Source organism: Papio anubis, chromosome 17 (genome assembly GCF_008728515.1).
Source record: "Papio anubis isolate 15944 chromosome 17, Panubis1.0, whole genome shotgun sequence".
Taxonomy (NCBI): Eukaryota; Metazoa; Chordata; class Mammalia; order Primates; family Cercopithecidae; genus Papio; species Papio anubis.
Window position 1 is genome coordinate 59,456,566 of NC_044992.1, and position 24,993 is coordinate 59,481,558.

At 43.2% G+C, this 24,993-nt stretch overlaps 1 protein-coding gene across 6 annotated transcripts in view; it reads left to right on the forward strand.

The window, feature by feature from the left end:
* PITPNC1 (phosphatidylinositol transfer protein cytoplasmic 1) overlaps positions 1 to 24,993 on the forward strand; it is a 318,834-nt gene that overhangs the window by 103,996 nt on the left and 189,845 nt on the right. The window contains exons 1-2 of one of the 6 annotated variants that reach the window (XM_017950894.2): positions 4,914 to 5,511; positions 6,571 to 6,746. The exons of 4 other annotated variants lie outside the window; for them this stretch is intronic. In XM_017950894.2, coding sequence (XP_017806383.1) covers positions 6,723 to 6,746 — 24 coding nt within the window. In that variant the 5' untranslated portion in view covers positions 4,914 to 5,511; positions 6,571 to 6,722. One more of the 6 variants, XM_021929336.2, reaches the window with a different exon arrangement.

Genomic DNA, 24,993 nt, shown 5'->3' on the forward strand with positions numbered 1-24,993 from the left:
TTTAGACCCCAGGTCCTTTCTGGATGCTTTGTTTGCAGAACAGCTGCAGAGATCATGAGGGACGTTTCTCGATTCATATTAATAAGAAACTCATTTGGGGCAGAATTTGAACTTACAGCCAATTTTATAAGGAAGTTTCACAGCCAAAACCTCTCTGTGTTGTAAAGGGAGATCATGCTACCCTAAAATGTCACAAAACACAAATAGTTTTACTTCTTCCAAAAGTACAAGTAATCCTGGTATCCAGATAAAGAATTGTTAACTTGTTTTTATTGGTTTACCTCGCCTCAGAGTTCTGAGAGTTGGATTTTCACGGTGACAACAAAAATAAAATATTTCCTCCTTATTGTAAAGTGGTCAAAGCACTGAAAAGCAATACCATCTTTTAGAATACATTTCTTACCCTTGTTTGATCAACATGAAGATGCATTGCCACTCTGGGGTATGATTCTGGTTTAATCGTTGCAGTGTTTTGGAAAATGTTTGCTGGCCTGTAGGTTTATTGATTTCAAAGACTGTAAATCCATCTGCCTATCTATGTATCATTCACCCTCCTATCTGAAAGCAGTGTGGGAAGCTTCTACTGAAGTACCAATGACTTGGATTGGTCGTCTTCAAGCTCTGGGGGGACTTGGTAACTCCACACTTAAGTTTTTCTACCTGAAAAACATATAGTTCTTAATTTTCAAAATGCAACTTTGTTTACGCCTGAAGAGGAGGAAGTTTCATAACACAGCCAGCACTGTTGGTTGTCATGCAGTAACCATTCTCCCTTCACCCTTGTTAAACCTTTTCTTTTCTTTCTTTTTTTTTTTTTTTGAGACGGAGTTTTGCTCTTGTTGCCCAGGCTGGAGTGCAGTGGCGCGATCTTGGCTCACCACAACCTCCACTTCCCAGGTTCAAGTGATTCTCCTGCCTCCGCCTCCCAAGTAGCTGGGATTACAGGCATGCACCACCACACCTGGCTTATTTTGTATTTATAGTAGAGACAGGGTTTCTCCATGTTGGTCAGGCTGGTCTCGAACTCCCGACCTCGGGTGATCTGCCTGCCTTGGCCTCCCAAAGTACTGGGATTATAGGGGCGAGCCACCGCAGCCGGCCTGTTAACCCTTTTCTTCATTCCATTTTCTTGCCTGTGAGATGTGCATAAGACCCAGCTCAGAGAGCCATCGTTGATTCCTACTCTCTGACTTTGCCTGATTAGATTTCTGTTAAGCTTGAGATCATTTATAGCCAACTTTTTCCAGATTAAAATCATAAGCCTCTGTTGAAAGGTTTTGTTATTCCAAATTGGAACCATCTTGACTTCACATCAAATCATTCATCTCTAGCTCAGTCACCACATAAGCTTGTATAATTCTCTCAGGGCTTCTGTCGTTGTTAATTTACATCTGACCTTGTTCTGAAAACTATTTAAGGCATTGGAGCCCTAACTTAGAACTTGCTGACTTTTAACTTTGCCAGTTGGTCTGGACCTGTGAAAATGTTTATCCAATCTGCTAAGAAATCAGAGTAAAGATTTTCATGAAAACTTCAGTCGGGCGCAGTGGCTCACACCTGTAATCTCAACACTTTGGGAGGCCGAGGTGGGCAGATCACTTGAGTTTAGGAGTTCGAGACCAGCCTGGTCAACATGACGAAACTCAGACTCTACTAAAAATACAAAAATTAGCCGGGTGTGATGGCATGTGCCTGTAATCCCAGCTACTTGGGAGACTGAGGTAGGGGAATCGCTTGAACCTGGGAAGGGGAGGTTGCGGTGAGCTGAGATCACACCACTGCACTCCAGCCTGGGCGACAGAGCAAGACTCCATCTCAAAAAAAAAACAAAACAAAACTTCGAAAACCAGTTTAAAATATTGATTTATTTTGACTCTTGATCATTGTGCCAAGAAAGTTGGTTACGACTAGCATTTCCATCTTACAAATAGGGAAATGGAAAACTCAGAAAGGTCAAGTGACTTCCCTGAGGTTATTAAGAAGAGGTAGAGCCAGGATTTGAACCTGGGCAGTGTAGCCACAGGGTCCTCACTCTTAACCACTTGGCTATACTGTCTTCATATACATTTGTGTGCGTGTGTCTGGTTCCTGGTGGTGATGCCGTGGGGAGCATTTACCATGAGCGCAGTGGGAAAAGCGTGGACCATGCTGGAAGGCATAGATGCTAACATTTTCATTCTGGATTTGTGAATTTTACACTAGGATATCTGCTAGGCCATGAGCTAGAATTGTGTACTGAGAGTCATCATTAGTTAGGTGGTGGTGGTGGTGGTGTTTTTTTTTTGACGGAGTCTCGCTCTGTCACCCAGGCAGTTGTGTGATCTCGGCTCACTGCAACCTCCGCCTCCCGGATTCAGGCGATTCTCCTACCTCAGCCTCCTGAGTACCTGGGATTACAGGCACTCACCACCACCCCTGGCTAATTTTTGTATTTTTAGTAGAGACGGGGTCTCACCATGTTGGCCAAGCTGGTCTCTATTCACCCACCTCAGCCTCCCAAAGTGCCGGGATTACTGGTGTCAGCGGCCGCACTCGGCCAATTAGTTAGGTATTAATATGGAAGAACAACTGACTTGCTAATTTAGTCTGTAACATCAGGAGTTAAGAGACATTGGAACTACAGAAAAACATTATTAAGGATGACTCTTAAGATGTCAAGAGGAAAAAAAAAATGACTTCTTCGGTCAAAAAAAAGAGCAAAAGCTATCACACCGTATGAGCCACAAGCTGAAGGCTGTCTTCTGGGGGCGGCTTAAATGCATTAGATTAGTCTGCAATGTGGATTAAGGGACTGTGGGATTTAATAACTTGTGTATTAAAGAATGGCCCTGCAACTGTTACTCTAACGTAAAAATGTAAGCATTCTAATTGAATTTAGAAGCAATAATATTAAAATTTCTTTTGGTGATGCTCCTTAGATGCATTAAATAAAATATCAAAAGTCACAATTGATTAAACTGAAACTTTAGCATGAGAGTTATTAAGCACTAAATTCTTCAGCTAGAGGTTTTTATTTTATTTTTTCCTGACATGTACTCAGAAAATTCTCCCTTTACATAATTTATGGTCATTCTGCTGTTTAAATGTGCCAAAAAATGTTCTCGGAGTTTTGGCAGTGTTTTGAAATAGAGTGTATTATCTTAGTCTTGAGCTATATATATAATGAACACTCAATATATATTGATGGTGGTGTTTTCATGAGTTGAAATCTTGCTATGGGCAAAGGAAGGAATAGGCTATTATATTACATCTGATGCTTAGCCTGCCTTTAATGAGTAATGTAGAAAAATACACCTCTTCTTCTTCCTATGGCAAGTCTGTATGTAGTTTTGCTAAGCTTGTGTCTGCCCACAAATCCTAATGAGAAGATGGCATTGATCTGAGATGGTAGCAAAGTACAGCTGGGATACTGCTGTCCATATGTTCTATGGTTCCAGAATTCCATGGACTACAGACAGCCTTGTAGAAATCACAAAGCATGAGTGATAGTTATAATCAAGGAGGTCTTTTCCTTTTTATCCAGGGACAAGCAAATGAGACAGATGTGAGGGTGGCAGGGAGGCAGAGAGGTGTCATTTTGAATCTAGACACATAATGAGGATTGTGGTGGACCGAAAAGTGTCTATGTATTTGGAGCGGTGAGAACAGGCAGTTAGGAGTATCCAGGAAACCTCCTCCTCTCTCCTCTCCTGCCTTTCAGGACATCTCCTGGAGTCCCCAGAGTGGCATGGTCTGCATTAAAGAGTATTGTGGAGCCAGACATGGTGAAACCCCGTCTCTACTGAAAATACAAAAATTAGCCGGGCGTGGTAGTGCATGTCTGTAACCTCAGCTACTTGGGAGGCTGAGGCAGGAGGCTGAGGCTGAGGCGGAGGTTGCAGTGAGCTGAGATTGCGCCACTGCACTCCAGCCTGGGCAACAGGCAAGACTCTGTCTTAAAGTGTACTGTGGAATTCATCCTTATGTAGCTACATGAAAAAGAAAACCAATAACATAAAATATGAGTACTGGTTAGAAGTTCATTACAAACAAATCACACCATTTTTATGTTAGACCACCCCAACCACTTCCCGTTTTTGTTTATTTTTGACAGGTTCTCGCTTTGTCACCCAGGCGGAAGTGCAGTGGCACGATCTCGGCTCACTGCGACCTCCGCACCCCAGGTTCAAGCAATTCTCCTGCCACAGCCTCCTGAGTAGCTGGGATTATAGGCACTCACCACCACGCCTGGGTAATTTTTGTATTTTTAGTAGAGATCGGGTTTCACCATGTTGGCCAGGCTGGTCGCGAACTCCTGGCCTCAAACGATCCACCCACCTCGGCTTCCCAAAGTGCTGGAGTTACAGGCATGAGCCATCACGCCCGGTCTCCTTTTTGTTATTGCTCAGATTTACAGAAATTTATTTTGCAAAATTTTATCTCGAAGAAACAAGCGAGTGTTTCTCTGTATCCATCTGAGCTCAGTAGGATGCCCGAGTGAAAGGTGCTTAATCCAATTTCTGTTGAATGATTGACTTCTCAGGGACTGTTAATTTGTAAACTTTAAGAAAGGGGAAAGTTTAAATTTTTCCAGCTGCCAAACTTTGGGCTTCTTGGTGAATCATCAGGGCAGGCTTTCTAGGCCAAGTGTAAGTCCTGTTCTGGGGGCCAGTGGTCTGATGGTGGGGGAGCAGGATGTGTTTATTTAGATGCACAGCCAGAGTTCACACACTTGGGTTTTGGGATCAGCCTCCAGGGCCTAAGTAATTTCTCCCAGGAGATGTCTTCGCATCTTATCCCCTGTATAGGATCATCACGGACTGCTGATTGAAGAAAAGGGTTAGGACCGCTGATCAGAGAGAAGCTACGATTTTTTCTTCGCCGTCTGTCACAGAAGTGTCAGTAAAGGAGAAAGCTTACTTGAAAGGTTTGGATTACTGAGCAGCTCAAAAGAGCTGTTGCTGGTGGGATTTTCTCCTTGCTAAAGTTTTCCTTTGCCCTTAGAATACTAAGCAAAAAGGAAAGAAAAGATGAAAGGTAAGTTCCTCTTTAAAAATACGTCGAGTCAACCCATCACAGAAAACCCCAGAGATTTCTCAACTGACAAATAAGCGGCATCACCGCATTTGGGAATTAGAAAAAGTCCCCACGATAAAGTTATTTGGGAATTAATCAACACTTGGCTCATCCCAGGCGTGGAGCGCTTCGGAATTCACCTCGTGTTGCTTGGAAGCTGGCAGCTCGGTTGTTATATAATGTGAACCCAGAGGCCTGCCAGACAGCCCTCACTGTGCCCCGGGGGAGTTGCAAGGCTCTGTAACTCGTGGAGTCAGCCAGAACAGAGCCCAGGGGCCTGGTGTGTGCTGTGTTTTACAGATGACACATTCACCTTTGAAATTCTGTCCTCAATCACCTTCATCAATGCCTGAGCGAACGAGGGAAGGGCCACACGCGGGCTCTCTCTTTTGTTTACTTTTCCAAATGGAGATAAAAGACATATAACAAAATTTACCATCTTAACCATTTTTAAAGGTACAGTTCTGTGTTATTAAGTGCATTCCTATTGTTGTGCCAGCATCACCACTATCCATCTGCAGAACGCTTTGTGTCTTGAAACTCTGCCTGTTTCATGGTAACTGCCTGCTCCCCTCCTGGCAGCCCCTGGCAGCCACCCATCTCTGAATTTCAGAGCCGCTTTCTGTCTCTGAATTTGACTACTCTAGGTACTCACATAAGTAGAATCACACTGTATTTGTCCTTGTGTATCTATCTGGCTTATTTCACTTAGCGTAATATCCTCAAGGTGCATCTATGTGGTAGTGTGTGTCAGAATTTCCTTCCTTTTCAGGAGTGAATAATATTCCATTGTATGGATATACCACATTTTGTTCATCCATCCCTCCGTGGATGGACACTTGGGTTGTTTCTACCTTTTGGCTATTGTGAATAGTACTGCCATGAACAAGGTTATACAAATACCTGTTTGAGCCTCTGCTTTCTGTTCTTTGGGGTACATTCCCAGAATTGGAATTGCTGGGTCATATGGTAACAGACTCCTTTTTTTTTTTTTTTTTTTGAGAAGGAGTCTCGCTCTGTCGCCCAGGCTGGAGTGCAGTGGCCGGATCTCAGCTCACTGCAAGCTCTGCCTCCCAGGCTTACGCCATTCTCCTGCCTCAGCCTCACCGTGTTAGCCAGGACTACAGGTGCTCGATCTCCTCGACCTCGTGATCCGCCCGTCTCGGCCTCCCAAAGTGCTGGGATTACAGGCTTGAGCCACCGCGCCCGGCCCCAGACTCCTTTTTTAAAAAAGAAAAGTATGTTGAGAACTTGGGAGAGCCACTCTAGGAGTACGGGGCTGGATTGTTTGCACCGTCTCCTTTTGCCTCCAGGTACAGCCCATAGGCCTTTGTCCCTACAGGTGTGGTAGGGAAGGGTGACCCTGTTCCAGGGTGAGATCAGCAGTGTAGACCTTCTCAGTTTGACCCTACATCTGAGGAACCCCCAGAAGCACAGAGAGGATCTCAGAATGAACTGAAGATCATGGCCTATAAATGACTCCTTCCTTCTCCTTTTCTTCCTTGGGTGACAAAGATTGTGGTCACTATACAGTTATGGTAGCCTGAAGTCTGGTAAATCAATGATGCTTCATGTTAGCTGCTCATGGGATTCACTTTGTGGCTTACTGATGTCCAGACCCCACCTCTAGAGATTCTGATTTCATTGGTTTGAGTCCTGGCCTCAGCATGGGGACTTCTAAAAGCTTCCAGGTGAGTCTAATATACAGTCAGGGTTCCGCAGCACCCAAGTGAATTACTGAACCCGAACCTTTTCTCAATCCCTTTCATGCTGTCTGTTGTCTTTTTGGTTGTTTCTTTTTTAATTTGAAATGGAGTCTTGCTCTGTCCCGGGCTGGAGTGCAGTGGTAGGATCTTGGCTCGCTGAAACCTCTTCCTGCCAAGTTCTAGCAATCTTCCCACCTTAGCCTCCCGAGTAGCTGGTACTACAGGTACGCACCACCACGCCCGGCTAATTTTTGTATTTTTAGTAAAGACGAGGTTTCACCATGTTGGCCAGGCTGGTCTCGAACCTCAAGTGATCCATCTCCCTCGGCCTCCCAAAGTGCTGGGATTGCGGGTGTGAGCCACCACAACCAGCCAGCTTATTTCTTTGGAGCATATCTGCAGATTTGTACATCTCAGCCCAAGGTTTAAAGATTTGGAAATAGGCTTTTCTGTGTGTGTGTGTGTGTGTGTGTGTGTGTTTTAATTAACAAGGATGCATTATGTAATTTTGGAGCTAAGAATGAGGAATGAGGATGCATTATGTAATTTTGGAGCTAAGAATGAGGAGACCTGGGTCATACTCTTGTGTGTGTGTGTGTGTGTGTGTTATTATCTAACCAGGGATGATGAATTATTTAACTTGTCAGGATCTCAGTTTGTTGTTGGTGTTTTTTTGTTGTTGTTGTTTTGTTTTTTTTCTTAATCTTGGTTTTAAAATTAGGACATAGATTGGCAAACCAGATAAAAGAATGAAATTAATGATTAAAAAAAAATTGTCCCTTCTAGCTCTGACATGCCACGCCTCTGAATGAACAGGTGGAACTGATGGGGAGTGAGGAGGCTTGGAGAGAGAGCCCCTGGGTGTGAACCCGTCCTGTTCTAACAATAATGAGCCTGGGGAAGAAGAGCCTCCCCGTAGGCAGGGGACTGCTGGGAATGGCTGGTGTCCCAGAAGCAGCCTTCAGGGCAGCTCTGATCAGTAAATAAAAGGATACAAAATAAAAATCTCAAAGGATCCGTAGTGAATAAGAAAGCAGGAGTGTTGTGCCCAGGAAGACATGAGCTGGGGGCTTTGTCAGTCATGAGAGAACATAGCACAGGACTCTGGGTCCAGTGGAGCTGAACGTCAGAGCCTCTGTCCTCACGAAAATAGTAACTTCCCTGATACCATCCACCTGATGCCAAGAGCTGTTTATATCAACATTTCTTCTTGGGATTCTTTCAAACTTTATACTTACTTCTTTCCTCCTCTGATTCTATTCAAGGAATGTGAATGGCTTAGGTTTTGTTTTGTTTTGTTTTCCTTTCTAGATTAACACAGCTAATGCAGTGGAATTTTGATGCCAGGGGCTATTAGTGTAGAGAAACAAAGAATGCAGTCCTGCCCTGGGCACGAGGGTTTACTTCCATGGTGACTTCTTCTTAAGCCCATGGGAAAGTGAGAGGGAGGTGACTTCCTCACAGTCGGCTCAGCCTCTGGAGCCCGGAGCTGGAGCCAGCCCCATAGCGTGTGGCCATCAGGATGACGCAGAGAGGCGTGTGAACGCAGCCGGCTGCTGCATCTGGTGCACTCGACTCTGGGCAGCGCGTTCCCAGGAACCCGCAGGACACTGAGGACCGTGTGTGATGTAACCCAGATCTGCCAGATGTGGGAGCCAGCATGAGTCATAACGCCGGGCCGTTCATTAAGAAATGCTTTCTGGGTCATCTGGGTGCAGAACACGGCTGCTTCCCTGCTGTCCAGGGTTGGAGGCACCAAGTCTGTACATCAGGAATCCTCCCCAAGTTCATGAACATCTGTCTAAAATTATAGCCTGGTTTTCTGAGCTGATGTGGCGCAGAGCACACGCACGCTGATGGTCTCTGGCTTGTAATTTGTTAAGGGATCTCACCACTTTTGTTAGTGGTGGGAAATCAGATAATGAAAACATACACCCCGGGCAGGAGGATCACTTGAGGCCAGGCATCTAAGACCAGCTCCGGCAACATAGTGAGACTTCGTTTCTGCGAAAAGATAAAATTACCCGGGCATGGCATGACTGTAGTCCTAGCTACTTGGGAGGTTGAGGTGGGAAGATGGCCTGAGCCCAGGAATTCAAGACTGCAGTGAGCTGTGATCACACTACTGCACTCCAGCCTGGGTGACAGAGTAAGACCCTGCCTCAAAACGACGACAAAACCAACCAACAAAAAAACCCAAAAGTATAAGTTGCTGTGAGGTTTCTGCACGTTTTAGTAAGATCAGAAATGAGGTGGGGTGTTGGAAGAAGCCAAAAACTCTGCTGGCATTTTGCCAATGAAATGCCAGCAATCACGTGTGGTCTTCCATTTTATTTTATTTTTTTTTGAAAAGATTACGTGCAAGATGCCTTATGGTGAATAACAAATATATTTCTGAGAAGTTGTAAACTACTTTAAAAAAATCCTTATGGATATAAGACATACAGTCAGAAAAGTTCATGCATGCATCCCTGGGTACAATCTTACACCCGAGTCACTGTAGTGAGTTGAAGGGTGGTCCCTTAAATATCCCCCAGAGCCTGTGAATATGATCTTATTTGGAAGGAGACCTTTGCAGACATAATTCAATCAAGGATCTTGAGATGAGATCATTCTGGATTACCTAAGTGGACCCTAAATCCAATGGCAAGTGTCCTTACAAGAGACAGAAGAGGAGAAGACACAGACACACAAGAAGCAAACATGTGAAGCAGAAGGCAGGGATTAGGGCGCTGTAGCTGCAAGGAAGAGCTGAGCCACCAGAAACCAAAAGAGGCAACAAATGGATGGTCCCCTCGTGCCTTTGGAGGGAGCCTGGCCGTGCTGACACCTTGATTTCTTTTTTCTGGCTTCCAGAACTGTGAGAGAATAAACTCTGTTGTGTGAAGCCACCAAGTTTGTGGTGATTTGATAAGGAAACGAATAAAATCATCACACCTAGATGAAGAAGCAGAATGTTACCAAAACCCTGGAAGCTCCCCCTCAAGCCTCGTTCCTGTTTTCATGCCACCCCAGGGCAGCCACCGCCCTGATTTCTAATACCAGGGACAGGTTGCATGGCCCTTTGAACATGTGCGTCGTCTTCTGTGTCAGATTTCTTCCCCTCCACACTCTGTGAGGTGTGTTTATCCTGTTGTGTGTTTGATGATTCTCACTGCTGCATAGGTGTAGTGTTCCATGGTGTAAATATGCCAGGATTTATTTATTCTTCTCCTATCGGGGGCATTTGAGTTTGGGGCTACTACAAACAGGACTGTTACAAATTCTGTTTCGTGCCTTTCTGGTGAATATAAGGGGGCAGTTTTGTGAGTTACATTCTCAGGAGCTGAATTCCTGGGTCATAGGCTATCTGTGTGTTCAGCTTCAGTAGCTATTGCCAGTTTTCCAATTAATTTTTTAAACACCTCATCCTATTTGGAACCTGTATGTGAAATGGAGAATCCAATGTTGGATTCAGTAACCATTCTTTAACGTGGCTATTTTATAAGGTCCAAATGTTGAACGCAGGGTTTTCTTGGAGCAAGTTCCTTCCTTAGATCACAATCAGGAATATTCCATGTCTCAGAAGAGCCCATTACAGGGCTGGGCAGGCGTGAAAGCACACCAGTTTCTGGGAATCAGAGAGGCTGGGCTACTGACTGTGAATTTTAAATATTCTTAACCCATCATTGGAATGATGAATGGCACAGCTGTCGTATCCTCCATCTCGAGACTCAGAAATAAATTTGCAGTCTTTTAGGAGCTCCAGTTTTAATTCTCATTCCCAGCTTTTAAGCTCTATGCTCCATAACTTAGGATGCAACCAAATGATATGCAGCATTTCTAAATATTCTGCTTTGATAAGTGAGTGGAAATAGTGCTGGTACAGCAGAGAAGACTAGATTAAAACCCAGGGTCCCCAGCTGTCTAAAGAAACTGTGCTGCTTCGGATTTGCCTGATGCCTCAAGATCTTTCTGGAAATGGGGGAGGGTGGCTTTGACCTTCGAAATAGTGGAAAGGGTAGGAAAATGTGGTGATGGTACCTCGGAGGACTGTTTTCCCTCCAGACTTGAGATGGGTGGGGTGGTAGCAACCTAGCCATCATTGTGACTGATAAGCCTTCTTTTTCCCAATACAAAAGCAATTTGTCTTCCTTGCAGAATGAGAAAAATTCAGGTCCACAACAACAGGTTATTGAGAAAATAACCACAAACCTGACACCCACAGTTAACTACTGTTGAATATATTTGCATATATACATTGCATATACAAACCTTTCTTCCCATACAAACATTTTATTTCTGCAGTCAACGAGTGTGTATTGAATGCCTGTTATGTGCCAGTCCCCTGGGATAGAGCATGAATAAAACAGACAAACCATCCCCTGTCCTTGCAGAGCTGACCTTCCAGTGGGAGCTTATTATATGATACATATGGTACTAAAATGAGATCTTATGGTACACATTTCTTATCAATTGCTTTTTTCCGCTAACAATATGTGTAACTCCCTCCCTTCCTTCCTTCCCTTTTTCTTTTTTCTTTTTCTTTTTCTTTTTTTTTTTTTTTGAGACTTAATCTTGCTCTGTTACCCAGACTGGAGTGCAGTAGCATGATCTTGGCTCACTGCAACCTCCGCCTCCCAGGTTCAAGCAATTCTCTGCCTTGGCCTCCTGAGTAGCTGTGATTCCAAGCACCCGCCACCACACCCAGCTAAGTTTTGTATTTTTAGTAGAGATAGGGTTTCAGTGTTTTGGCCAGGCTGGTCTTGAACTCCTGCCCTTGTGATCCACCCGCCTCGGCCTCCCAAAGTGCTGGGATTACAGGCATGAGCCACTGCACCCAGCCCTGTAACCTCTTTCAATGGCAACAGATATTCAGATATAACTTTTATAGATTTATCAATGAACTAAATCCCCAGTGGTTTTGCTTGCTGGTGGTGGCCAGCACATTCAGCGATGGTGACTGCTCTGATAGTACAGTTCCCGGAGTGCCAAAAGGACCAGGGTGCTGCCATTGACTTGCAGGAGCAAGACGTAGGCCAGGGGCGGTGGCTCACACCTGTAATCCCAGGAATTTGGGAGGCTGAGGTGGGCAGATTGTTTGAACCCAGGAGTTCAAGACCAGCCTGGGCAATATGGCAAAACCCCGTCTCTACAAAACATACAAAAATTAGTCAGACGTGGTGGTGCATGCCCGTGGTCCCAGCTGCTCAGGGAAGCTGAGGCAGGAGGATCATTTGAGCCCAGGAGGTCAAGGCTGCAGTGAGCTATGATTGCATCACTGAGCTTCAGCCTGGATGACAGAGGGAGACTTCATCTCAAAGAAACAAACGAAAAAACAGCAACAACAACAAAAAGAAGTAAACTTTGGCAATATTGAGCCATGGAGATCTTTTTTTAAAAAAACTTTTAGGTTCAGGGGTACGTGTGCAGGTTTGTTATACAGGTAAACTCATGTCACAGGGGTTTGTTGTACAGATTATTTCATCACCCAAGTACTAGGCCTAGTATCCAGCAAATATTTTTTCTGATCCTCTCCTTCCTCCCACTTTCCACCATCAAGTAGGCCCCCAATGTCTGTTGTTCCCCTCTTTGTGTCTGTGCTTTCTCATCATTTAGCTCCCACTTATAAGTAAAAACAGGCAGTATTTGGTTTTCTGTTCCTGCATTAGTTTGCTAAGGATAATGGCCTACAACTCCATCCATGTTCTTGCAAAGGACATGATCTCAATTCCTTTTTGTGGCTATATAGTATTCCATGAGCTGTGGAGATGTTGAGGTTCTTTGTTACCAAGCATAACTGGCCAATCCTGACCAATACAGCTATGGTCATAACATACAAAGCACCTTAAGGGAAGAGGACATTTAGCTAACTCTATGATGTTGTCATGCTGACATGAATAGAGAAGGTTTTCTTTTTTAAACCAAAGGCGTTAATCCATTAATTGGCATTTAAAAGGTAGAAATGTCATTGGATATAGGAAAGTTCATCTGTATTTGACCATTTTTTATTTATTTTTGACTCTTTATGCTTATAATTTTGGAAATTCCAAAATACAAATGAGTTTTTGGTATTGCTGGGAATTGAATTCTGAGAAGAAAATGTTGTTAGAATTATAGAGAGTGCTTTTGGAATACTACCAAGCATAGTACTTGTCCTTAGAGGGAAAAAATGCTGGATGGGAAAAAAAGAACAAGTTTTTAAAATACGACTCCTCTAACAAATGCTTCCGTGATGGAGACATGCCGCTTTCCCTGTTACCTTCATTTCCTCCTATTCTTTACTTTAACTACAAATTCTTGCAGGCAGTTATTCCCTCATGTAAATTATGTGAAAAATAGTGTTAGTCTTCTAACTACATTATCCAATATGCAGCTTTTTAACTAGTTTCAAGAGGCATTTAAGGCCGTGCATGGCTCCCTTTGAGTTGAGTCATCTAAAGGTTATTGCTTGTCTTAGTAAAACCTGTGCTATGTTGAGTGCACTGATAATAACAATTACCCCAGTCTTGAGTCCTAGCCTCTCCATGTTTACTATGGAATTATCACAGTTCCACTCTTGAGAAATATGGAAAGCACTCACTGTTCACTCTGGTTTAACCCTCCTGAGAGCAGGAGGTATGATTAATCCTGGAAAGAATGGGTTCACGCCGTGGGAGCGCTTCAGTGATTTTCAACCCCAGACTCATACGTGGTGATTGAAAAGGACTAGTGTGATCACAGAAGGTTAGCAGAATTATTTCTACTTAGAATAGAAATGAGAAGGTTGAGGGTCATCATTTCAAAAATGGAAAAGTGGGTTTTAAAAATTCAAATGGAATACATAAATATTCCAAATATATTTAGAGTAAGAAGCCTTCTTTCAGCCCTCCCAATTCTGCCCTTCTCTGCAGAGCCTACCACAGTTAAAAAAAAAAAAAAAAAAAAGAAAAAAGTGCTATTTTATCCTTTCAAACCCTATACTGTGCATTTATAAATGTGAGAAAACCAGGCATGGTGGTCTGTGCCTGTGGTCCCAGCTACTCGGGAGACTGAGGCGGGAGGATCGTTTGAACCCGGGAGTTCAAGGCTGTTTTTAGTTATGATTGTTCCTGTGAATAGCCACTACACTCTAGCCTGGGCAACACAGTAAGAGCCTGACTTTAAAAAAATAAATAAATAAACATGAGAATAAAACTTCTCTATGGTTTTTGTTTTTACATAAGTAGTCATACAAGGCATATTATTATAAACCTGCCTTTTTTTTTTTTTTTTTTTTTTTGAAACAGAGTCTCATTCTGTTGCCCAGGCTGGAGTGCAATGGCATGATCTTGGCTCACTGCAACCTCCAATTCCCCAGCCTCAGCCTCCCGAGTAGCTGAGATTAAAGCTTAATTTATAATGGAAGTCACCCTGTGCAGGCACACTTTTAGGTACCATATTCTGTGGAGCAGTAGTGCATTAAATTGATAAATAAAACTTTATTCTCTTAATGATGGACATTTAGGAAGTTGTCTTTTTTTTTCTATTACAAGTAAGATAAACCTGTGTCTCCATAAACTTGTTTGTTTGTGTTTTCTTTGAGGCAGGGTCTCACTCTGTTGCCCAAGCTGGAGCGCAGTGATGTCATCATGGCTCACTGCAGCCTTGACCTCCTAGGCTCAAGCGAACCTCCCATCTCATCCTCCTGAGTAGGTGGGACCACAGGTGTGCGCCACCATGCCCAGCTAATTTTTGTATTTTTTGTAGAGACATGGTTTTGCCATGTTTTCCAGGCTGGTCTCAAACTCCTGTACTCAAGCAGTCTGCCTGCCTCGGCCTCCCAAAGTGCTGGGATTACAGGCGTGAGCCACCATGCCCAGCCTGTTTAGGTCTTTGTGCACTTGTGTATTTTCCTAAGTTGGATTCCTAAAGTGGGATTGCTGTTCCAAAATAGCTACATTCTCAATTCTGATATACACTGCCACCTCACCTTTCTAGAAGCCTTTATTTATGTATTTATTTATTTTTAGAGACAGGGTTCTGCTATGTTGTCCAGCCTGGCCTTAAACTCCTGGGTTCAACTGATCCTTCTGTCTTGGTCTCCTGAGTTGCTGGGATTAAAGGCATGAGCCACCATGCCCGGCTTATCTCTCTTTTTAATTTTTGCTAATCCATTGGCTAAAAAAATCTTAGGGTTGATTTAATTTGCATTTCCCTGGTTCCTGGTGAACTTGGGCATCCTATCTTATGTTTTTTTATTTTTATTTTTATTTTGAGGCAGGGTCTCACTCTGTTGCCCAGGCTGGAGTGCAATGGTATAATCTTGGCTCACTGCAACCTTCATCTTCCAGGCTTGAGTGATTCTCCCACCTCAGCCTCCTGAGTAGCTGGGACCACAGGCGTGCGCCACCACACCTGGCTAATTTTTTGTATTTTTGGAAGAGATGGGGTTTGGGGTTTTCACCATGTTGGCCAGGCTGGTCTTGAACTCCTGAGCTCAAGTGATCCACCCACCTCAGCCTCCCAAAGTGCTAGGATTACAGGCGTGGGCCACTGCACTTGGCCTCAATCTTATGTTAATTATCCATGTGTGTATCATCTTTAGAAACTGGCTCCCTCATATCTTTTGCTTATTTCCTTTTGGGTTATCTTTTTAATTAATTTAGGGACTCTTTATATATTAGCAATATTAATCTTTAATATTGGCTTGGCGTGATGGCTCAGGCCTATAATCCCAGCACTTTGGGAGGCCAAGGCAGGCAGATCATCTGAGGTCTGGAGTTCAAGACCAGCCTGGCCAACGTGGCGAAACCCCGTCTCTACTAAAAATACAAAAATTAGCCAGGCATGGTGGTGTGTGCCTCTAATCCCAGCTACTCGGGAGGATGAGGCAGGAGAATTGCTTGAATCCAGGAGGCGGAGGTTGCAGTGAGCCGAGATTGTAGCATTGCACTCTAGCCTGGGCAATAAGAGTGAAACTCTGTGTTTTGTGGCTCCTGGATTTCATGTCTTGCTTGGAAATGCCTTCCACATCCTAAGAGTATAAAAAATATTCTCCTCTGTTTTCCCTCATGGAGACTTTAGAATCTGACCCTATGTAAGATATAATTCCTCTCTTCATTTCTTCATTTATCTCAGGTCTTTATATTTAATATTCTTTAGTAAAATCTTATTCCTTTCTTCATATAGGCCTTGCATATATTTTTGGTTAAATATATTCCTGGATATATTATGGTTTTGGTTGCTACTGTGAATGGGGTCTTTTCCAGAAAAGTCTGAAGATTCACCCAGATTCACTGTGCAGACAAGTGGACTATATGTTTTTTGCTGATGTTTTGCCTTCATACCAGCTTAAAGGAGATGAGAGCCTGGAAGCAGCCCCACCTTCTGTGTATCTTGGTTGTGGGCGGGTGGTGGACAGTGGGTATAGTAATGGTGGTGGCGGGTCGGGGAGTGGAACCTTGGCTGTGTGCCTGGTCACCGAGTCTTCTCGATTGGTCCTCTTGAACTATCTAATAGCAGATATGACCCGCAGGGGACAGGGTTACTCAGCAGAGGTAGCTTTGTGACCTTAATAAGGAATACCTGGTGGTTGTATCACCTAATTTGAATGTCTGTTTTTTCTGTTGTTCCTATTTCCTTCTCCTCCACCATATTTATTGGCTATTCAGAGTTGCTAGATAAGCTATAGGATACCCAGTTAAACCTGAGTTTAAGATGTCAGGTAGGCCGGGCGCGGTGGCTCAAGCCTGTAATCCCAGCACTTTGGGAGGCCGAGACGGGTGGATCATGAGGTCAGGAGATCGAGACCATCCTGGCTAACATGGTGAAACCCCGTCTCTACTAAAAATACAAAAAATTAGCCGGGCGAGGTGGGGGGCGCCTGTAGTCCCAGCTACTGGGGAGGCTGAGGCAGGAGAATGGCGTGAACCCGGGAGACGGAGCTTGCAGTGAACCAAGGTAGTGCCACTGCACTCAGCCTGAGCAACAGAGCGAAACTCTGTCTCAAAAAAAAAAAAAAAAAGATGTCAAGTAGGACATACTTGTACTAAAAAATTATTCATTGCTCATCTGAAATTCAGATTTAACTGAGTATCCTATATTTTTATTTCTTAAATCTGGCAACTCTAGCTTATTTAATACTATAGACAAAACCCCACCTTAGCCTTTTTTTTTTTTTTTGATCTGGAGCCTTCCTGTGTTGCCCAGGCTGGAGTGCAATGGTGCAATCTTGGCTCACAGCAACCTCTGCCTCACAGGTTCAACCGATTCTCCTGCTTCAACCTCCCGAGTAGCTGGGACTACAGGTGTGCGCCACCATGTCCGGCTAAATTTTGTTTTTTGTTTTTTGTTATTTTTTTGAGACAGAGTCTCGCTCAGTCGCCCAGGCTGGAGTGCCGTGGCTTGATCTCTACTCACTGCAAGCTCTGCCTCCTGGGTTCACGCCATTCTCCTGCCTCAGCCTCCTGAGTAGCTGGGACTACAGGCGCCCTCCACCATGCCCGGCTACTTTTTTTGCATTTTTTTAGCAGAGACGGGGTTTCACCGTGTTAGCCAGGATGGTTGCGATCTCTTGACCTCGTGATCCGCCCGCCTCGGCCTCCCAAAGTACTGGGATTACAGGCGTGAGCCACGGCGCCCGGCCTAAATTTTGTGTTTTTATAGAGACAGGGCTTCACCATGTTGGCCAGGCTGTTCTTGAACTCCTGACTTCAAGTGATCCACCTGCCTCGGCCACCCAAGGTGCTGGGATTACAGGCGTGAGCCACCACGCCCAGCCCTCTCTGTAATTTTTAAGTTGTACAGAACAGTATTGTTAACTATATGCATACTGTTGTACAACAGGTCTCTAGAACTTTTTCATCCTGCAGGACTGAAACTCCATACTCATTAAACAACAGCTCTGTTTTCCCCTCTCCCCAGCCCCTGGCAACCACCATCCTACTTTGCTTGCTTACTTTAGATATTTCATATTAGTGAAATTATGCTGTAGTTGTCTTTTTGGGATTGGCTTACTTACTTATAACATTACTTAGCATAGAGCCTTCATTCTTATCCATGAAACAGGATTTTCTTTTTTTTTTTTTTTTTGTTTGTTTGAGGCGAAATCTCGCCCTGTCGTCCAGGCTGGAGTGCACTGGCGTGATCTCAGCTCACTGCAACCTCCACCTCCCTGGTTCAAGCAATTCCCCTGCCTCAGCCTCCCGAGTAGCTGGGATTGCAGGTGCACACCACCACGCCTGGCTATTTTTGTTTTTGTATTTTTAGTAGAGATGGGATTTCACCATGTTGGCCAGATTTGTCTCAAGCTCCTTACCCCAGCCAATCCGCCCGCTTTGGCCTCCCAAAGTGCTGGGATTACAGGTGTGAGCCACCACGCTCAACCAATTTCCTTGTTTTTAAAGGCTGAATAATATTCCCTTGTATGTATATACCATGTTTGCTGTATGCATTCACCTGCTTATGAACATTTAGGTTGTCTCCAACCCTTGGCTCTTGTGACTAATGCTGCAGTGAACTTGGGTGTGCAAATATCTCTTTGAGGTGTTGTTTTCAACTCTTTCGGGTATATAACCTGTAGTGGTATTGCTCGATCATGTGGTAGTTCTAGTTTTAATTTCATGAGGAAGCTTCATAGTGTTCTCCATAGCAGCTGTGCTACTTGATAAGCTCTTCAATGGTACACAATGATTCCAGTTTCTCTACGTCCTTGCCAATACTTGTTATTTTCTGTTATTTTGATAGTGGCCTTCCTGACGGATGTGAGGTGATATCCCATTGTGGTTTTGATTTGCATGTCCTTGTTGACTAGTGATGTTGAACATCATTTCATATACTCATGTACTCCCTAGTCACTTGTGTATCTTCTTTGTGTGTGTGTGTTTTTTTTTCTTTTTTGAGATGGAGTCTCACTCTGTCGCCCAGGCTGGAGTGCAGTAGCACGATCACAGCTCATTGCAACCTCTACCTCCCGGGTTCGAGCGATTCTCTTGCCTCAGCCTCCCAAGTAGCCAGCCAACCACGCCTGGCTAATTTTTTTGTATTTTTAATAGAGACAGAGTTTCACCATGTTGGCCAGGCTGGTCTCGAACTCCTGACCTCAAGTGATCCGCCTGCCTTGGCTTCTCAAAGTGTTGGGATTACAGGCGTGAGACACGTGCCCAGCCCATGTATCTTCTTTGAAGAAATGTCTATTCAAGTCCTTGTGCCCATTTTTATTTATTTTGAGAAGCAGAATCTTGCTCTGTTGCCCATGCTGGAGTGCAATAGTATAATCTCAGCTCACTGCAACCTTCACCTCTTGGGCTCAAGTGATTCTCCCACCTTAGCCTCCTGAGTAGCTGGGACTACAGGTAAGTGCCACCATGCCCGGGTAATTTTTATATTTTTTTGTAGAGACAGGGGTCTCACCCTGTTGCCCAAGCTGGTCTTAAACTCCTGGGCTCAAGCAATCCACCCTCCTTGGCCTCCCAAAGTGCTGGGATTATAGGCATGAGCCACTGTGCCCGGCCAGCCTAAAGAATCTTAGAAAAAAAAGTAAAGACTTTGGCCTGAATAGCTGGCCTGCTACCTCCCTACTTCCTACTGCCCAGAGGCAATTACAGTCATGTACCGTATAACAATATTTCAGTCAAGGAAAGATGGCATATATGATGGTGGTCTTATGAGATTATAATGCTGTATTTTTACTGTACCTTTTCTATGTTTAGATACACAAATACTTACAATTATGTTACAGTTGCCTACAGCGTTCAGTACAGTAGCATGCTCTTCAGGTTTGTAGCCTAGACGCAACATAGGTGCGTAGTAGGCTACACCATCTAGGTTTGTGTAAGAACATTCTATGATGTTTGCACGACAGAATCATTTCACACATTTCTCAGAACATATCCCCGTCGTTAAGCAATGCATGACTGTACATCTGTTCTAGTTCTTCCATTGGTGAGCCTCCATCGTTTTAAATAAATGCATATACTGTATGCTCTTTCTCAATGTATCAGTTTTAGAATTATCCATCTTCTCTCCATGAATATATAAGTAGGCTGCAGAGGATTTAATTTGCTTGTACTGCTTCTCAGCTCTGTAGCTTCTTCTGATGGTTAATCATTTTAAACAATTAGTTTTAGTTCTTTTAGCTACCTCTAGTTATTGCATTTCTGCCTCTGTTTATTGTTTTGTCAATTTTAGGCATTATTCTCTTTCCTTTCTAAATAAAATATTAAGGCCTTACCCTTTCATTTTTCTCCCTTTTACACTGTCCAGATTCTGGATAAACAAATATGGTATATCCATAAATGGGATATTATCTGGTAATAAAAAGGTATGAAACTCTGAAACATGCTACAACATGGATGGACCTTGAAAACATCATGCCAAGTGAAAGAAGCCAGACACAACAAGCCATATATTACATGATTCCATTTATATGAAATATCCAGGATAGGCACAGAAAGTTGGTTAGTGGTTGCCAGGGCCCTTGAGGAATAGGCATTCACTTCTTATGAGTACCAGGTTTCTTTTTAGGGTAAAGAAAATGTTCTGAAATTAGATAGTGATAATGGTTGTAACAACCTTGTGAATATACTAAAAACCACTGTATTCTACACTTTAAAAGGACAAATTTTATGGCTTGAATTATATCTCCATTTTTTTTTAAGATTCCTTTTTTTTTTTTTTTAATTGAGGGAAGGTTTCATTCTGTCATCCAGGCTGGAGTACAGTGGCACAATCGCAGATGATGGCTTATGGCTCGATGAAGCCTCAAACTCCTGGGCTCCAGTGATCCTCCCACCTCAGCCTCCCGAGTAGTTGGGACCGCACACCACCACACTTGACCTTTTTTTTTTTTTTTTTTTAAGTAGGGATAGGGGTCTCACTGTATTGCCCAGGCTGGTCTCAAACTCCTGGGCTCAAGCAGTCCTCCCATCTCCGCCTCCCAAAGTGCTGGGATTAAAGACGCGAGCCACCGCACCTGACCAAAAGAAAGATTCTTAACTGTTACATTCCATTTATTCCATTTTCTAATCTTCATTAATGTCTTGCTTATTTCTCAGTGTTGGACACCAGTAAACAACCTTTATTGTCGCTGTGTAAACTGCTCACTGCAGGTCTAGTTGCTAGTGTTATTACTTTCTCTATAGGATCAACACCCACACACCACTTAAAGGATAGCATTTCATGCATCAGGGTTCAAGTGAATTTTCTTTTCTTATTTACCATCGACTATTGCTTTTTTGTTTTCCTGGAATTCCTACTTACTTTCTTTTTCATGTAGACCCCAAAAATACACTTTCATCCTCTAGTGCTGTAGATGCACTCCTGGTTATATGACATCTCCTTACTTCTCAGCCATCGTCATCTGGCTCCAATCTACCAGCCTGTCCTGTCTCCTTCGCTGCCTTGTCTCAACATTTATTACATTTCTTTCTTCCTCTTTTTTGTTCTATCCCCTTATTTTGCAACCTTTTGGATGTTACCCTTTGGAAGTTACCCTCTTGTAACTTCCACTTTAAAAGTTTAGGAGGTGACTGGGTGTGGTGGCTCACACCTATAATCCCAGCACTTCGGGAGGCCAAGGAGGGCAGATTGCCTGAGGTCAGGAGTTCAAGACCAGCCTGGCCAACATGGTGAAACCCCAAAAATACAAAATTAAGCTGGGGCGTGGTGGTGGGAGCCTGTAATCCCAGCTACTCAGGAGGCTGAAGCAGGAGAATTGCTTGAACGTGGGAGGTGGAGGTTGCAGTGAACCAAGACTGTGCCATTGCAGTCCAGCCTGGGCAACAAGAGCAAAACTCTGTCTCAAAAAAAAAAAAAAAAAAAAAAAAATTGGGGGAAAGTAAGCTTTCTGAACTCTAGCATGTCTGAAATTCTCGTCATTTTGGTCTTCTGCTTTGTCGGTGCCTCAGTTTCCTCATCTGTACGAGGGAAATGATCATAATTAAACTGACCTTTTGATAAATATTAAATTAATGAGGATGAAATGAGTTATTGTGCAGAAAGTCTTAAGACAACTTTTGGTACATCATCAATTTGTTTGGGAGGCATTAACCATTCATGTTGTAGCTGAAGCACATTAGATGTGCCGTGGTGTTCCACACCCTGAAAACATCGTGTGGACTAACAGTAAAGTAATAAGATGAAAGTTTGTGTGATGAAGTAAACAATCCTATTACCATAGTTGAACCATCAGCTTATGAATTATTCCTTAGTGCTCTTCTCTGCTTTCATAAAATCATAATCAGTGTTTTAAGATATACTTGCACTTTTTTTTTTTAGGCCACTAGGCTGTTCTCAGCTCTCTAGATATTCAGCAAAGCACAGTCATTTCCAGGAAATGGATTTAAATTGCAATGCAGATTTGGTTTAGATGTATGCGAGTGGTTTTGGAGAGTGACAAGGCAAGCTACTTAAGGAGATTGGAAAATTTAGGATATTGAAGATTTAAGGAACAGGTTGGCCCAAGTAACAAAACCATTGCCTTGGTCAATCTATAGTGGCCTCTTGGAACCCTGAATGGAAGAGGATTGCGGGCGGCACTGGGGCTGTTGTCAGTAAGTGACATCTGCCATGGGGTAGAAGGGTTTGTCATTCCTGGCCTTACCTTGATCCTTTCTCATGAAGGAAGTATAAGATGTTATTGAGAGGATCTGACAGGGAGAACTGGTCTAGTTTTGGGTACTTGAAGAAGTTTGTGTGAGGTAAGATGATTTTATTTTATTTTATTATACTTTATTTTATTTTATTTTTGAGATGGAGTGTGGCTCTGTCGCCCAGGCTGGAGTATAGTGGCGCGATCTTGGCTCCTCTGCAACCTCCGCCTCCTGGGTTCAAGCGATTCTCCTGCCTCAGCCTCCTGAGTAGCTGGGATTACAGGTGCCCAATACCATGCCCAGCTAATTTTTGTATTTTTAGTAGAGACGGGGTTTCACCATGTTGGCCAGGCTGGTCTCGAACTCATGACCTCAGGTGATCCGCCCACCTTGGCCTCCCAAAGTGCTGGGATTACAGGGGTGAGCCACCTCCCCCAGCCTCTATTTCTTTTTAAAGGAAGTGGAGATGTCAAAGAAAACATAGTTGTTGTGTGGAGTTTTAGAAAATAAAGTTACCAAAAACTCAAAATAAAAGAAGTAGATTTATTGAGAAGTAAATCTACAGGATGTACTGGGGTTGGGGTGGGGGTGCTCCAAGGATGATGGCTCCTGAATTTCCCATCGTAGGACTGGGTAAAAGGTGGTAGGAACTAGAAAAATTTCTATCACTTAGTGACCACTTTGTTTCATAAATGAGATGACTAAAGCTTAGCAAAGGTCAGGTGACTCACTCTGGGTCACGCAGTTGGCAATAGAATCCAGTGGCCTGGTTCCATCTTGGAGGGAGGGCTCGCTGTTGCCCAGGTACCATGTCACACTCTGAGTAACTTCTCTGCAGCCCTGGTATTTTCTCTGTAGGGGACAAGGGAAAAAACTTCCCCTTTGTCTCTTGAAGGTTTGCCAAAAAATCAACTCACAAAAGGCAGATTAATAGGGGAAAAACCATACAAATGATTAGCTTGCATGGGAGGAAAATCACAAAGCGATTACCCAGTATTCTAATGGGGTACAGATGTTTATATATCTGATTTTTCAGAGGAAAGGGAGATGGAGAAAAATTTAATTGCCTTGATCATTTTGGCAAGATAATGTTTTGTTTCCTAACCTCTTATGACTGTAAATTATGTTTTGTTGTACTTTTGTTTAATCTTATTATAAAAGTAGTATATACTCATGGAGACTGTTTAGGAAATTCAGAAGGAAATAGAAATCATAACTCAGAAATAACTACTCTGAATATTTGGGAGACCTTTCTCTTTTTCTCTGAAGTGTACATATTGATATGAATGGCATCTGAGTTTGAATTTAGGGTTGCCTTAATCCTAAGAGTTATGTAGTAGTCAGGTTCCCATCTATTGAATTTGTTTTGCCTCTGATTCCACTTTGCCTATATCACCTAAGATTTAATGTGGAGTGTTCTTACTGCTTTTCTTTTCTATTTTTGTTTGTGACTGTAGTTTTGATTTCCACTATGACCAAAAGCTTAAATAGGAAAGTTCTTTTAAATTCTCAAGTATTGGCCTTTTTGATTTAGACTTCTAATCCTTTTGGGTTTTTGTTATTGTTGTTTTTGGTGGGGTGTGGGAGGTAAGGGGTGACAGTGAGCCTTGTATACGTTCTTCTTGGAATTTTTTAGATTTTGATTGTAGTCTGTTTTTATAAGTATTTCATGATCACTTGAGAAGAAAATATAGCCTCCAGTGTTGTAAATTAACATCAGTTCTTTTTGTTTGGTCTTCTCTGCTAAATCTTTGATTATCCTTTTATTATGACCATTTCTGTCCTTTTTTTTTTTTTTTTTTGGTTCTGGCTCTTGTAAGCAAAATGTCACTGGGCTTTATTTTTTTCAACTCAATATGTAAGTTATTCCCTTGTAATATGGAAGTGTAACTTTTTATATTTATTATTATAACTAATAATATCTTACGTCAGTCATTTTATCTTTTATATTTATTTATTTATTTTAGAGACGGAGTCTCGTTCTGTCACCCAGGCTGGAGTGCAGTGGCTTTGATCTCGGCTCACTGCAAGCTCCACCTCCTGGGTTCAAGCCATTCTCCTGCCACAGCCTCCTGAGTAGCTGGGGCTACAGGCGCCCACCACCACGCCCAGCTAATTTTTGTATTTTTAGTAGAGATGGGGTTTTACCATGTTAGCCAGGATGGTCTCGATCTCCTGACCTCATGATCCGCCCACCTCAGCCTCCCAAAGTCCTGGGATTACAGGCGTGAGACACTGTACCCGGCTATTTTTTAATTTTTTGTATTTCACTTTTCCTTTAACTTCTGCTGTTTGGTATATGTACTACATCTTCTCTAGTGATTTGAAACATTCACATCTTGTTCATTGTTCTTGTAGTTACTTTTAGGTATTGCAAAAGCATTCTTAACTTTTGCATTTTCTGATTACTAAGGTCAAGCTAATCTGTATTTGGGGTAATACTTTTGACTCCCTTACCTTCCTCCTTTATACATGCCTACTTACCTCCATCCACAATTACATGTGAATCTCAGAATGTTATTAATCCTCTTTTTTTTTCTGAGATGGAGTCTTACTCTGTCACCCAGGCTGGAGTGCAGTGGCATGATTTTGGCTCACTGCTACCTCTGCCTCCCAAGTTCAAGCAATTCTGCTGCCTCAGCCTCCCGAGTAGCTGGGATTACAGGTGCGCACCACCATGCCCAGCTATTTTTTTTGTATTT